The following is a 12,533-nucleotide window of genomic DNA, read 5'->3' as shown; positions in this document are numbered from 1 at the left end:
TAGGATAAAATGCTAAATGTAAGTAGTCACTCAAACTTACTTTTTTCGCACAGTAAACTTTCCAAGATGCACAGCACACAGGACATTTAGCACACAGTTTGATTAAGCTTTCTCTGTCTTCAGGTAAGATTCTACAGCCGCATCCACAACACTTTTTCCTTATGGAAGACCAAGACACTCTCATAGCATGTGATGTGGGCAGGAACCCAATGGGCAATGGCAGTTCTGAGGGTTTGGAGTTTTCTTTTGTCGATATCTATCAATAAGGCAAGTTCATTCCCAACCCCAGGGGACATCGTGTATCTCACTAGTAGTTACTCCGCCAAAACTGGCATCAAACAGAGCCCATGGGATCCTAGTATGGCAGTAAGCGAAAAGGGCCAGGAGGAGAGAGCACAGGTAACTGTTTATAAGTGACTCTTACTTTGATTAGATTTCAACCAAATTGGGCAGTCCCCACTTTTAGACAATTCTCAGTGACTCGGTTCTAATGAAAGAAATCATCTTTGGTTCTTAGAATTAGGTTGTCTGTATTGAGCTAAGATTTGTTTTTTAGAACGTATATACTTTACTATGACTGTATTGATTTACAGCCATTTTCAAGGAAAGACATTCATTTCTCGGGTTTTGTTCTCTTTGTGTCGTCTATTGGTTTTCCTTAGTGGTAAGCATAGATTCATGTATAAGATAAATTTTCTGGACTGGTCATTAAGACACATTTAGCTGCCATGTGTTATTTCATTTGCATAGTCTTGCTGATTTTTGCTGATCCCCTGTCTTCTACTTCTTCCTTACTTGCCCTATCTCTGACATTCAACTGTCTTAACATAGAGCTTTAGTTGCCCTTGGTAAGGCCAACTTCAGAAGAAACAATTTTAACAAAACATGTGCTAGCATATAAGCCAGGCTTAGGGAATTTGGAAAGGCTCTTTGATGGAGATGTTTGTGACTCAAAGGAGAGATGGGGACGTAGTAAGATGTCAATGGGGCAATGATGCTCTGTAGCATGGACAAAAATCCCTGTGACAGAAGAGGGTGCAGGTGCCAGACTTGGATCTTGTGTGGTTTAAACAATGAGTTTAAAAGATGAGAGTGTTCATAATGACCTGGAGAAGTTCATGAAGGTCTTTGAGCATAAAGTAAAAATGTTCGCATTTTATTTGGTGAGTATGCAGACACCATTTAAGAGTTTGGAAGGGAGAGTAACATTGTCTAGGTTTTTTTTTTTTTTACTCTAAGAAATATATCTGAGAAAGTTAGAAAGTGCTTTGAGTGAGTTAATTTTTGAAAAAGAGAAGAAAAATCATAATTTTTATTTTATCACATGGGACTATTATTTATAAAATGGTTTCCTGTGATGATGTCATCTTTAAAATGCTGTTTTGCTTGCTAGCACTACAGTGATACACACTGAACATATACTAAGGGATCTATTTGAAAGTTTTAAGGCTGAAGTCACTACAAGCAAAAATTTTGTGGAAGTTTGCCATTGTTCTGTGTGAAATGTACAGTTGAGATGGCAGGTTCAAGGCTCCTCTTGTACATATGCACAACTACGTACCTTTATACATAAAGTTATTGCTGAACTAATCTCCCTCCTAGTTACGTGCTAATCAAAATATCCAGCGTTAGAAAGGCATTCATCTTGAAAGCATTCTTTAGTGCCTGTATAATTCTTGAGAAAGAAGACAATTGAAAAACAGTTTTTATTTTAAAAGTATTTTGTCCCTTTCAGCTCAAAGAGGTTCGCAAAACAAGTTAATTTGAGCATAAGATTATTTAGCTAATAGCAGGTAACTCTACACATCTCCATTTTTACATGATCAAACTTAAAAAGACAAAGAATGAGCAAGTCTTTGTGTGAAATAAAAACTGCAGCTTATTATCAATGAAAAGATTATAGTTCCTGTCAAAAGCATCAGAGTTCCTCTAAGTGGTCCTTTCACACACACAAATGAGAGCTAGCTTTGTCTGAATTAAAGAGAAAACATATGAGATTCTCTTTTAACTCTTGCCTTAACACTCCCCAACTAGTAAGCATCTTCTCTCAATTGAAAAAAAATTATCATCTGAAAAAATTTAAAATATTCTTGTATTTCAGTGATGACACATTCACATGAATTTTTATGAATAAATGCTTAACAATGCTAAGTATTTAATTTTCAATTTGTTTTTACCTTCCAATGATGTTTTTTATATATTTTTGCTGACATTGAAATATGTTTTAGTCTTATTTTGTTGTTTCTAATTTAAAGCATTAATTTCCTTTAACATTTTGAAACATTTTGTTAAAAGTTATTTAATCCATAAGAGGCATAAGATTTAGTCATTCTATTTTATGAACCCTGAGCTTTTATTTCGGAACAATAAAATTCTGAACAGTATGGCCATTCTGCTCTGCTTAGCTGTCAGGGAAACACTCACAATTCTACTGTACTCATTCCCCAATGGTGACGGGCTCTCGGTACAGCAGTGACTGGGGAAAGAAAGGAAAAACTGCACAGGTTTCAGGTAGAAAAAAAGACAGAATCAGCTGAGCTTTGCAATTTGGAGTACATTATTTACTTGGGAGAGGAACAAAGAAGAGACACTCTGCCTTCTTGTCTCAACTTGAAGTGGTTGTACTTTTAATAGCCTACCTTGCCGTTCTCCCTGCCTATTTTTCTTTCATATACAAAGAAAACAAAGGGAAAGCAGAAAACTGAGAAGATAAGGCAAACAAAGAAAACTAGCATTCAGAGAACATAATGATAGGAATGATACCATTACAGTCATTTGATGTTTGGCAATCAATATGCCTTGCCTCCGGCATATCAGCCCTGGATTGGAAAGTTTTATGGACAGCGAAGTCTCTCTGATGAATGTGGGATGTCTCCTGGGGCAACTGAGGGTTTGCAATTATACTTTTATCACTATGAAGTTAATTTACATCAGGTAGACTATGAAGGATTGCAAAATTGCCACAGGACTCCCCCAAACTTTTAAATGTGAGGTAGCTAACACTAGGCTAGAGCCAGTGTCCCTGGAGTCTCCTGTCAGTAAGTGAAGTCAGTAGTTTTGACTTCAAGTGCTCCAACTGCAGTGTGTTTATGTAGTGCATTTTGACAACCCCACCATAAGAATATAAATATATTTTCCCAGAAATAGAATTCTTTTAATGAGTGCTCCGTTACTGATAGTAGATGACTATGTTGTGTCTCATGTTCATTCAACACTAAGCATCTTCACTTGGTATTTAGAATACATTTGCTCCTATGAAAAATATTCTTTAAACTAATTGAGCAATGTAGTTTCTTAGGATGTACTTGCTACTTACATAGTAAGTCAAATTTGATTGTTTTTTTTTTTAAGTTAGGTCAGTTCTCAAAGTATGCAGGTAGACCATAAAGGTACTCAAATGATGTGTAGTAAAAGATCATACTCAGAATTACTCTCTTTGAGATCATAATGTAATTACAATATTTTCCCTTCCCTTTCCTCCCTCCTAGTCCAGCAATATACTGTTCCATGCTCCCCTTCAAATCTATGGCCTCTTTTTTCATTAATTGTTTGAGTGTGTAATGATATTTTGTCCTCTCTTTGTCGTTTTATTATTTTGCCTTTGTCGTATTTAGAAGTTTGCATTCTCTAATATGTTAGTTATTGTAAGGGGGATTTATTTTGGGTTATAGTTTGAATGTTGTAGTCCTGCATGGCCAACAGGACATGACAATGGCTGTCTCTGTCCAAGGCAGTAGGGGTTTGAGTCAACTTGCTCACATCTCTAGCCTTGAATCAGAGAGTAGAGAGCTCCTCCTCCTGCACCTGGCAGAGATATAACCCATATAGCCTCTCCCCCTACACTGACTGTACTCCTAGCTAGGCAACGCTTTCTACACTTTCTACAATTTCTCAAATCCAGATCACCATCTGTGGACCAACTTTTTAACAAATAAACTTATGGCAGACTCTTTTTTTCAAACCATAACATCTAATATGACTATAATATCTTATCTAATTTCTTTCTATATCAAGTTTGAAATTTTAAGCAGAAAGTTTAAGGTTTTAATTTGCTATTGTCAAAAAGCATTTAGAAGTTTACAGAGAGTCTCAACTTATTGTAATTTTGCTTTATGTGATTAGAGTTGAAAAAGAAAACAACCTCAAAAGCCTGTGTTTGGCAGTAGTCAAATGGCTGTTTTGGTAATCAATTGGCATTCTGACATCTCGGTACTGGCATGGTTTTGCCATGTTTAAATGGCAAATGAGGTCATGGAGTTCTAGGGCCTTGACATTCCCTCAACTGTCAAATAAAAGTGATTTCTAATTTTGGGACTTCCTGAGGTCCTACTATGAGCAAGCAATGTAGGTGTTTTGTTCTGTCTTGTTTTCCCACTGTGTTTCAGGAGTTTCTACCACAGGACCCCTGGGCATGGGAAGCACAACCACCAGCACCACCCTTCGGACCACGACCTGGAACATAGGGAGGAGTACCACCCCATCATTGCCGGGCAGAAGAAACCGGAGTACCAGCACACCGTCCCCAGCTGTGGAGGTGCTGGATGACATCACCACACACCTGCCATCAGCAGCTTCCCAGATTCCTGCTATGGAAGAGAGCTGTGATGCTGTGGAAGCCCGGGAAATAATGTGGTTTAAAACCCGTCAGGGGCAAGTAGCAAAACAGCCCTGCCCAGCAGGAACTATAGGTGAGCCAGCCCCAGCCAGCCTAGCGCAGGCCTGCCTTGATTTTGTGTTGATTTTTTTCCTTCAGTTCTTTCTTTCTCGTCTCTTTTCCTCTGTCCTCTTAGTTCTACTTATTTTGTTATTACCATCTATTTTACTTATTAAGATTTGATTAGGTTATGAGCTCAAACAAATGAGTGCTGTGTGATCAGCATTTGATAGTAGAACCTGAAAAGTCGCAGGTGAGAATTTGGTTGAAATGCCTTGAGTAAGAGTTTTCTTTTAGTGTTAGTTCTGGGGGTCAATGGTGTTCCACAGAGCCAGGTCCTCCTTGCAATGTCTCTGCACTGTCCTTGGATTACATCGAGGTTGTTTTGTGTTTCTCAGTGATGGCTAAATATTGGTGGCGGAAGCTGAGCTGTGTGGACTCCTGGTGACCATTGATCACATCTTGCATTTATAAGAGGAGAAAGCATGAATATCTTTTTCACCAATGATGTTGTTGTTCCCTAGTGGCTAAAGGCATGTGATGTGGTCATGAGCCTGCTATCAGGATCTATCTCCCACTCACAAGCATCCATTAAAGAACAATCCCCTCTGCTTCTTCCAGGAGATAACTTAAAACCAAATCTCCCTGAATCTTTTCTATTTCTGCCATAATTTATAATAATCCCAAGGTGTAGTCATATTTATCATTTTTAAGACAAATACATTGCTTGACTTGACCTTTGCGTTCACCTTCATAATACTTGACACACCAAAAAATATTTGTATCCTTCCTCAAAAGATATAAATTAAATAAATATGTAATTGCTATATATGCATTATTCACTTGACTCCATTAACCATATGGATATGTCATTTCAGATTCCATAATACATGGAGTGTGGATACACCAGAAAGTCTTGTTTTGTATAAGGGCCCATATTTTCCTTTTAGCAAAGTGTTCAAAATCTCAGCACCATTCTTTCTGTTTCTGAAAAGGAATGGGAATATTTGTTTCTAAAGTTTTCTATTGGATTGGCCTTTGCAAGCCACTTAAGACATCCTTCTTAAGGGGGAGGGAAATGGGAGGCTCGGAGGAGGTGGAAATTTTTTTTTTATTCTCCTTTTATCAATAAAAAAAAGAAAAAAAAGAAATAGGTTACTAATAGGAACTTTAACCATCAAATTATGTAACACCTACATGGGAAAATTTCAGCAGATTTTCTTTCAGTGTGTTGGACCATTAAAAGACCTTACCTCATTGCCAAAAAAAAAAAAAAAAAAAAGTCATTCCTTCCTCTCTAAAAGAGAGGTGACAGCAGCCTTGCTGCTCTAGACGTGTCCTGTGAGCAGTAGTGGAAACCTTTGTTTGCAGGCACTTCATACTACTGAACTAGATCAGTGTTGTTCTGTGGAAATTAGGGAAGAGTTTTAGTGGAAGCTGAACTCTTTCTGAAGCTCTCCCAGGACTTAAATGGTACTGCGAGTATGCCTGAGCCCCAATTTCATAGCTCTCTGAATTCTTGTTAACCCCCTAAGACCAGGCCTACATAGGTTCTCACTGAATTCTAGTCATAGCTGCCTCTCTTTCAACACAGTCCCATCCTCTATTCTGCTGCAAGTGATACCCTTCTGAAACCTGAATCTAACCATTCTTTTCTTCTTAAAAATCTTCACGAATTTCTAGCATAGTGGACACAAGGCTTTATAGTCCAGCTTCCTTGCATTTCCCTTTCATTAAATACAACTCCTTCATCTCGGAGAAACACCACTCGAAAATCTTGATGTCTCCCAAAGGCGACATAGTTCCTCTACCCATGACAGGCTTTCTTGTTTTTCTGACAACGTCCATGCTAACATTGTTTTCCTCCTGCAAATCCAAACAAAAGATCCACAACGACAAGCTATCCATGGTCTTAATTCATGAAATTCTTCCCCACACCCTCCCCTAAAACCATTGAATCCTTTTTCATTTGTTCTTAACGCTTGCCCAAAGTCATTTACTTTCAAATCTTTGTGTCTGAGTTTAATAGATACTACTATCTCAATTCAGTTTTCTAATTTTTACCCTTGCTTATACTAAATATGTATGGTGAAGACATGAAGTTATTCTAAGAAATGTGATTTGAATGTTTGAATGTTTCTTTCTTTCTGTAGGTGTATCAACTTACCTATGCCTTGCTCCTGATGGAATATGGGATCCCCAAGGACCAGATCTAAGCAACTGCTCTTCTCCTTGGGTCAATCATATAACACAGAAGGTAAATACAAAACCCAAGAGGAAGGCTTAGCAGGCTCTGTCTCTAGATTGTTGATGACTATTGCTGAAAACCAAATAAGATACTTTTAAAAATTAACCTACAACAGTTTCTTTGTTTTATTAGACTTTCAAGTTAAAAGACAACCTCTGACACATGATGTGCTAATTCCAGGATTCTTTTGTTCTAAATTGCAAATCCATGTACTTCCTCTAAGCCAGACATTTATCTTTATATTAAGTTTATTATTAACCACATTTCTATCACACCATACAGATACAAACATTGAAGAGGCACCGCCCATCAAGGAAGCAAGTTTTTGTTTCAAGCAAAAAGTTTTAAGCATACATGCATATGGATTTTTTTCCCTCTGGAAATAATAAAATAATATAGAAAATTGGACCTCTGGAATCCTCAGCCACTTGTTGAATGTTGTGTAACCTAGTCATCAGTGCTAAAAGTACACACATGTGTGACGGGATCTTCAGACTCAAATTTGGGCCTGTTAGGGTGCAATATGTCGAACATTTTTATTATTAATGCGCTCTGGGGCTTCGAATTGATTTTATTACAAACAGAGACCAGATGTGTGTTTACGCCAAAAGGGCTATGGAATGGATCCTTATTACAGCAATTTATGTGGATTTATGCACTCCTAAAATGGAGAGTCCTTCTAAGGCACATTAGCTATGTTGTGGAATTTCTGACTTTTTTTTTCCCCCTGAAAATATTCCAAATGCTGGCCTTCCTAAAAGCCTGCCTGTGCCATTTACTCTTTTTCTGTATTTGTTTTTAACCAGGCTTATCCTCAATAATATTCTGCATAATAATCCATAAATACCTACCCAGTAGATGATTTCGCAAATGAGCTGTAACTATCTGGGCGCCATCGATCAAGGAAGAACTATGGTTTTACTGACTCCGTGACGCTCTTCCATATGCATCTCCATGCTTGTTGCTATTCATAATGGCGCTTCTCCAATTTCAGCACTGTTCCTACCACAGCTTTTATGTCCTTTGATTTTACTACAATGTAGCTCAGACCCCAGGGCAAATAACTCTCCCTGGATGTGACCAGACTAAGCGATCAGCAGCATATCTTTTTACATTAGCAACGTTAAAAAAAAAAAGTTCCCTAGATACTTAGCCCAGGGGTTAATATAAATTCAATAATAATTCACCTGGAAAGCTGAGTGTTTTCATGATAATTTCTGAATATGGTTGGGCTATTTCATTGCAGAAATTACCGGGTGACTTGAACTGATAATGATAGTTAATTCCCTTCTTTCCTCTGCAGCCCGGCTAATCTTAGGACAAAAGAGATAATTCCTTTTAAAGACCAGACAGCTGTTGCCCATTTGATTCATGGAGGAGATGTTTTGTTTTATAATAAATAGGTCTTGTTCATCCAGAGCGTTTCTGTTTAATCCTGATGGGTCTGTGGAGTTGGGATAGATTATAATTACATTCAAATTAAAGAATTTAGTCAACTGGAATTTATAACAATGATTTAAATTTATAAAGTCCTCAGAAGAATCTTTGCATTCTCTCCATTAGCCGTCCATAGTGGAGGCTCAGGGGGACTGCTTCAGAGTGCACACTCTTTCTTTCTTTGCTTGTACATGCGCTGGCTAGCCTGTGACTCACCGCTCTGTTTCCCAGCCACTTGCACTCACTAGCAGGTGCTCTTCAGTGTGTCCACCCCTTCGTTCTGGTTGTATCTGTTAGATCTGATGCTCAGAATATGACTATTGCCAGGATTGAATTCTTTTCCCGCTTGCTGACTCCCCTTACATTTGCCTTCCCCATTCCTCCTTATCCCTTCTTTTGACCTTACCCATACATAGCATCCCCTTTGTGCTGACTGCATGGCCCCTACATTCTTCTGCCATTTGCTTTTGTGTTTTTGCTGGATTAGAAGAAAGAATTATTTTTTTAAGATATTCTATTGTCCGCCCCCATCTCCCTGAAACAGAGTAGTTGTCCATGTGTTCAGAATGTTTGGAGTGAAAGGTTCCGTGAAGCACGATGCCCCTCGGTCTTACCTTGTTTGACTATCATAATAAAATTCACAGACTAGAAGGTGTATGAGTAACCGATGTTATTTCCTATTGTCTTAGAGGCTGGGAAGTCTAACATAGGTTGACTGTGGATTCAGGCTCTGGTAAGGTCCATTTTTTTAGCTTAAGCAGGTGTTTAATACCGCTTCCATAAGAATTTCCATTCCATCTATGAAGGCTTTTATCTCAAGGCCCAATTCCTCCCACCGAAGTCACACCTTCTTACCACATTGGTTTCATCTAATACAATTTAATTTTCAGTGTTTACATACGGTCAGTAATAGCCCTTCCTGCTTGGTTTTATAGCGCTGCTAAGGTACACCTGGGGACTTGAATGGAAAGAGCACTGGCCTAAGGATTTAAAAAAAAAAGATTTATTTATTTATTATGTATACAGTAGTCTGTCTCCATGTATGCCTGCAGGCCAGAAGAGGACACCAGATATCATTACAAATGTTGTGAGCTATCATGTGTTGGCTGGGAATTGAACACAGGATCTCTGGAAGAGCAACCAGTGCTCTTAACCACTGAGCCACCTCTCCAGCCACCTGTCCAGGAAAATTTTGTAGCTGAACTCTAGTGGAAAAGAAATTAACCTCTTCCTTCACCTCTTCATCTGAAAAATAGGATAGATCCTTAATTTGAATAGCAACGTTTGCTTGATATTTATTAGCACTATTATAGATGACAGTTGTGCAATTAAAAAAAACTAGGAAGCTTTAGTTGAGCTAAAAAGCAAAGTTATTTCTATTTAAAAATGAGTTATGCTAATCTCTCACCAGTCAGTCTAAAAGAAAGAAAAGAGACAATGAATACTGGTGGTTAGGACTTGCAAATGAATTGGGTTGCTTATCTCCTGATGAAGCTATAGAGTAAATAGAGCATACAGAGAATGGATTGTATTTCATTAGAGAGAATGTGCTACAAACTCATGAAGGTATTTGCTGTAAACAAACTAGCTAGAATGGTTTCATAATAATTATATTTAATTTTAAAAGTACATCTTGTACAGAAAAGGGGAATAAATTATACCCAGAGGATCTTCATTCCAGTGAGGGAGAGGTATCTAAAGTAGGAGGAGAAAAAAACCTCATGAACATGAGGGATGTTTGGAAATATGGATAAATGGATGGATGAAGAAGTAAAGAAAAACAAGTATGTAGACATTTAGATGTTTATAGACAGATATATCTTCTAATTGACTCAAAAGTATTTTTCTTTATTGAAAAGAAATATGCTAGATTAGAGTTCAGCTTACTGAAATATATATGACAGCACATCATATACTCTTACCCACTTTGATGATGTCTATAAAATTATCTCTGGCATCAACTTGGACGATGTATTGAACTCAACATTTCGAAAACAGAATCTATATTTCCTGTTTTGCATACCTTTCAAGTATGCTTCATTGTATCATCTCACCAGTCTATTTCCAGTTCAGTCTGTGATATGACGGTTTTGAACAGCTTTTACATTATATACACACCGAGTGAGGTGGGCTCCCCACTCCCTGGCCTGGTCCAACAATGGTGTGAAAAAATCTGGCTGAATTGTCAAAGATAGTGGTTTCATTTTCTTCACAACAAGTTCACATCTCTTTAATTTCATCTGTACATAAGCTACTTTAAATCTCAAAGATGATTTAAGTTTTTAATTATTTTTTTTTGCTTTTGTCAAAGTTTGAAAGGGTGTAGTGTATCAGCATGGTATCTACAATGCTAAATGACAGCAGCTGGGCTCCTCTCTACTGAATAAGTCCTATGTAAAATCCTACCACATCAATACAGGCATTAGTTTACTAATCCTTATAAAACTCATGAAATTTCTCAGTCTTTATATATGTATTTGTAAGAAGTAACTTTAGTAATGTTTAATGGGGAAAAAAAACCTTAGAGGCATTTTAAGGAGGCCTTTAAGCTAGGAATAGGTTTATTTTAAACATGCCTCTGCAGAAAAGACTTAAAGCAGATTAAAATGTGTTTGCATTTTAATACAGAATTAATGCACAAGCAAAGTGAGAAAAATAAGGTTGTCACAGAGCTTTTCTGAAGCCAGTGGAGAGATTGTGAGTTGAGAAGGTCATCAGGAAAATACGATCATGAAACTGCATTCAGATTGTGAAGGTTGTAGGTAGGAAGCCTGGAAGGTGTACTTGGAAATCCCTCCTTCCCCACAATCCCAAACCTGGCGCATTTCTCTCTCTTTTGATTCTGCTAATGCTTTCATGCATCACGTGAGTTCTCATTCAAATGCAAATCTGGATAGCAGAGCCGATTTCTCTCACTGTTTTTATAAACAGGATCTCTTTCTTCTACTCCCAGTTCACCTCTCCAGTTGCCTAAACCTGAGCTGCAGTGTTCTAGGTGCGGTTAGCCTTGAGCTTCATGCTCCTCCCTCCTACTGACTGTTCCCTCTGCCTGGAATCCCTGCCTCTCTTTCTAATCTCTTCTTTTCCATGACATTTCAAATTAAACTTTCCTCAGAGAAGCATTTCATAAATTAAACAAAAAGTACCCTCACACATTCTAGGTAAAATTCTTACCAACAATTCTACTTCACAGGGTTTCTGTATTTAATTAAATAAACTAAGTATGTGCAGAGATATGTTTTTCATAAATTTCTGCTGCTAGGAATTAAGGCACTTTTAAAAATAATCATCTTTTTCATTACCATATTCACAGACCTTAACACAATGGTACAGACATTCAAGCATGGAGCAATGGGTGAAGTTCAGTGGGAGAGTAAGTGTTGAGGCTTCAATGAGGCTTGTGATTCAGTCTTTCACCCACTAAACAATGCAAGTGTTCATTAAAGAGCAAATGTACATACAGGTCAAATGAGCTATTGTTCAAATGATTTATTCATGCAAGAAAAATGAAATATAGATAAACATATGATCGTTCTATCTATCTACCTACCTATGTAGGTATAGATAGATAGATAGATAGATAGATAGATAGATAGATAGATAGATAGATGATAGATCTATATATAGATAGGTTGGTAGATGATAGATAGATAGATAGATAGATAGATAGATAGATAGATAGATAGATAGATAGATAGAGGATAGATAATTGCAGACAGACAAACTCTTAGAGTTAGATATACTTTTCTACCCAAAAATAAAATATAGCTGTAAGTATTCATATACATATGCAATTTATAGATCAGAAACTTTTACCAGCCCCGGTTCCAGAGCTCTATCTTGGAAACCAAACAACGCCCTAGAGAAAGTGTCAGAAATAAAGGCGCCATAAGTGACCCAAGAATGGAAAAGAGGAAAGTGCTCACCAATCAACTTTTCAGCTAAGGACAGTATGGGTGGTGATCAAGGGATATTTTTAGTCAGCTTCCATTACTGTGATAAAATCTGACAAAAACCAACCTAAAAGAGGAAAGACTTATATGGGCCCATGGGTTAAGAGGTCTCTGCCCACAGTACTGATCTCATTTCTTTGATCCCAAGATAAGGTTGACCATCATGGAAGCAGGAGTATACGGCAGAGATGATGCCTGCCTTGCTCCTAGTAGCCAAGAAGCAAAGGAAGAGAGGATGCCA

At 37.7% G+C, this 12,533-nt stretch overlaps 1 protein-coding gene across 27 annotated transcripts in view; it reads left to right on the top strand.

Moving 5' to 3' along the window:
• Adgrl3 (adhesion G protein-coupled receptor L3) overlaps nucleotides 1-12,533 on the top strand; it is a 734,954-nt gene that overhangs the window by 558,741 nt on the left and 163,680 nt on the right. For all 27 annotated transcript variants that reach the window (XM_075942857.1, XM_075942861.1, XM_075942854.1 and 24 more), the window contains 2 exons: nucleotides 4,386-4,688; nucleotides 6,808-6,911. In XM_075942857.1, the coding sequence (XP_075798972.1) occupies nucleotides 4,386-4,688; nucleotides 6,808-6,911 (407 nt within the window). The remainder of the gene's footprint in view (nucleotides 1-4,385; nucleotides 4,689-6,807; nucleotides 6,912-12,533) is intronic.

The sequence above is a fragment of the Microtus pennsylvanicus genome, chromosome 12 (assembly GCF_037038515.1).
Source record: "Microtus pennsylvanicus isolate mMicPen1 chromosome 12, mMicPen1.hap1, whole genome shotgun sequence".
In the NCBI taxonomy this organism is placed as follows: Eukaryota; Metazoa; Chordata; class Mammalia; order Rodentia; family Cricetidae; genus Microtus; species Microtus pennsylvanicus.
This window is presented reverse-complemented; position numbering and strand designations above follow the sequence as displayed.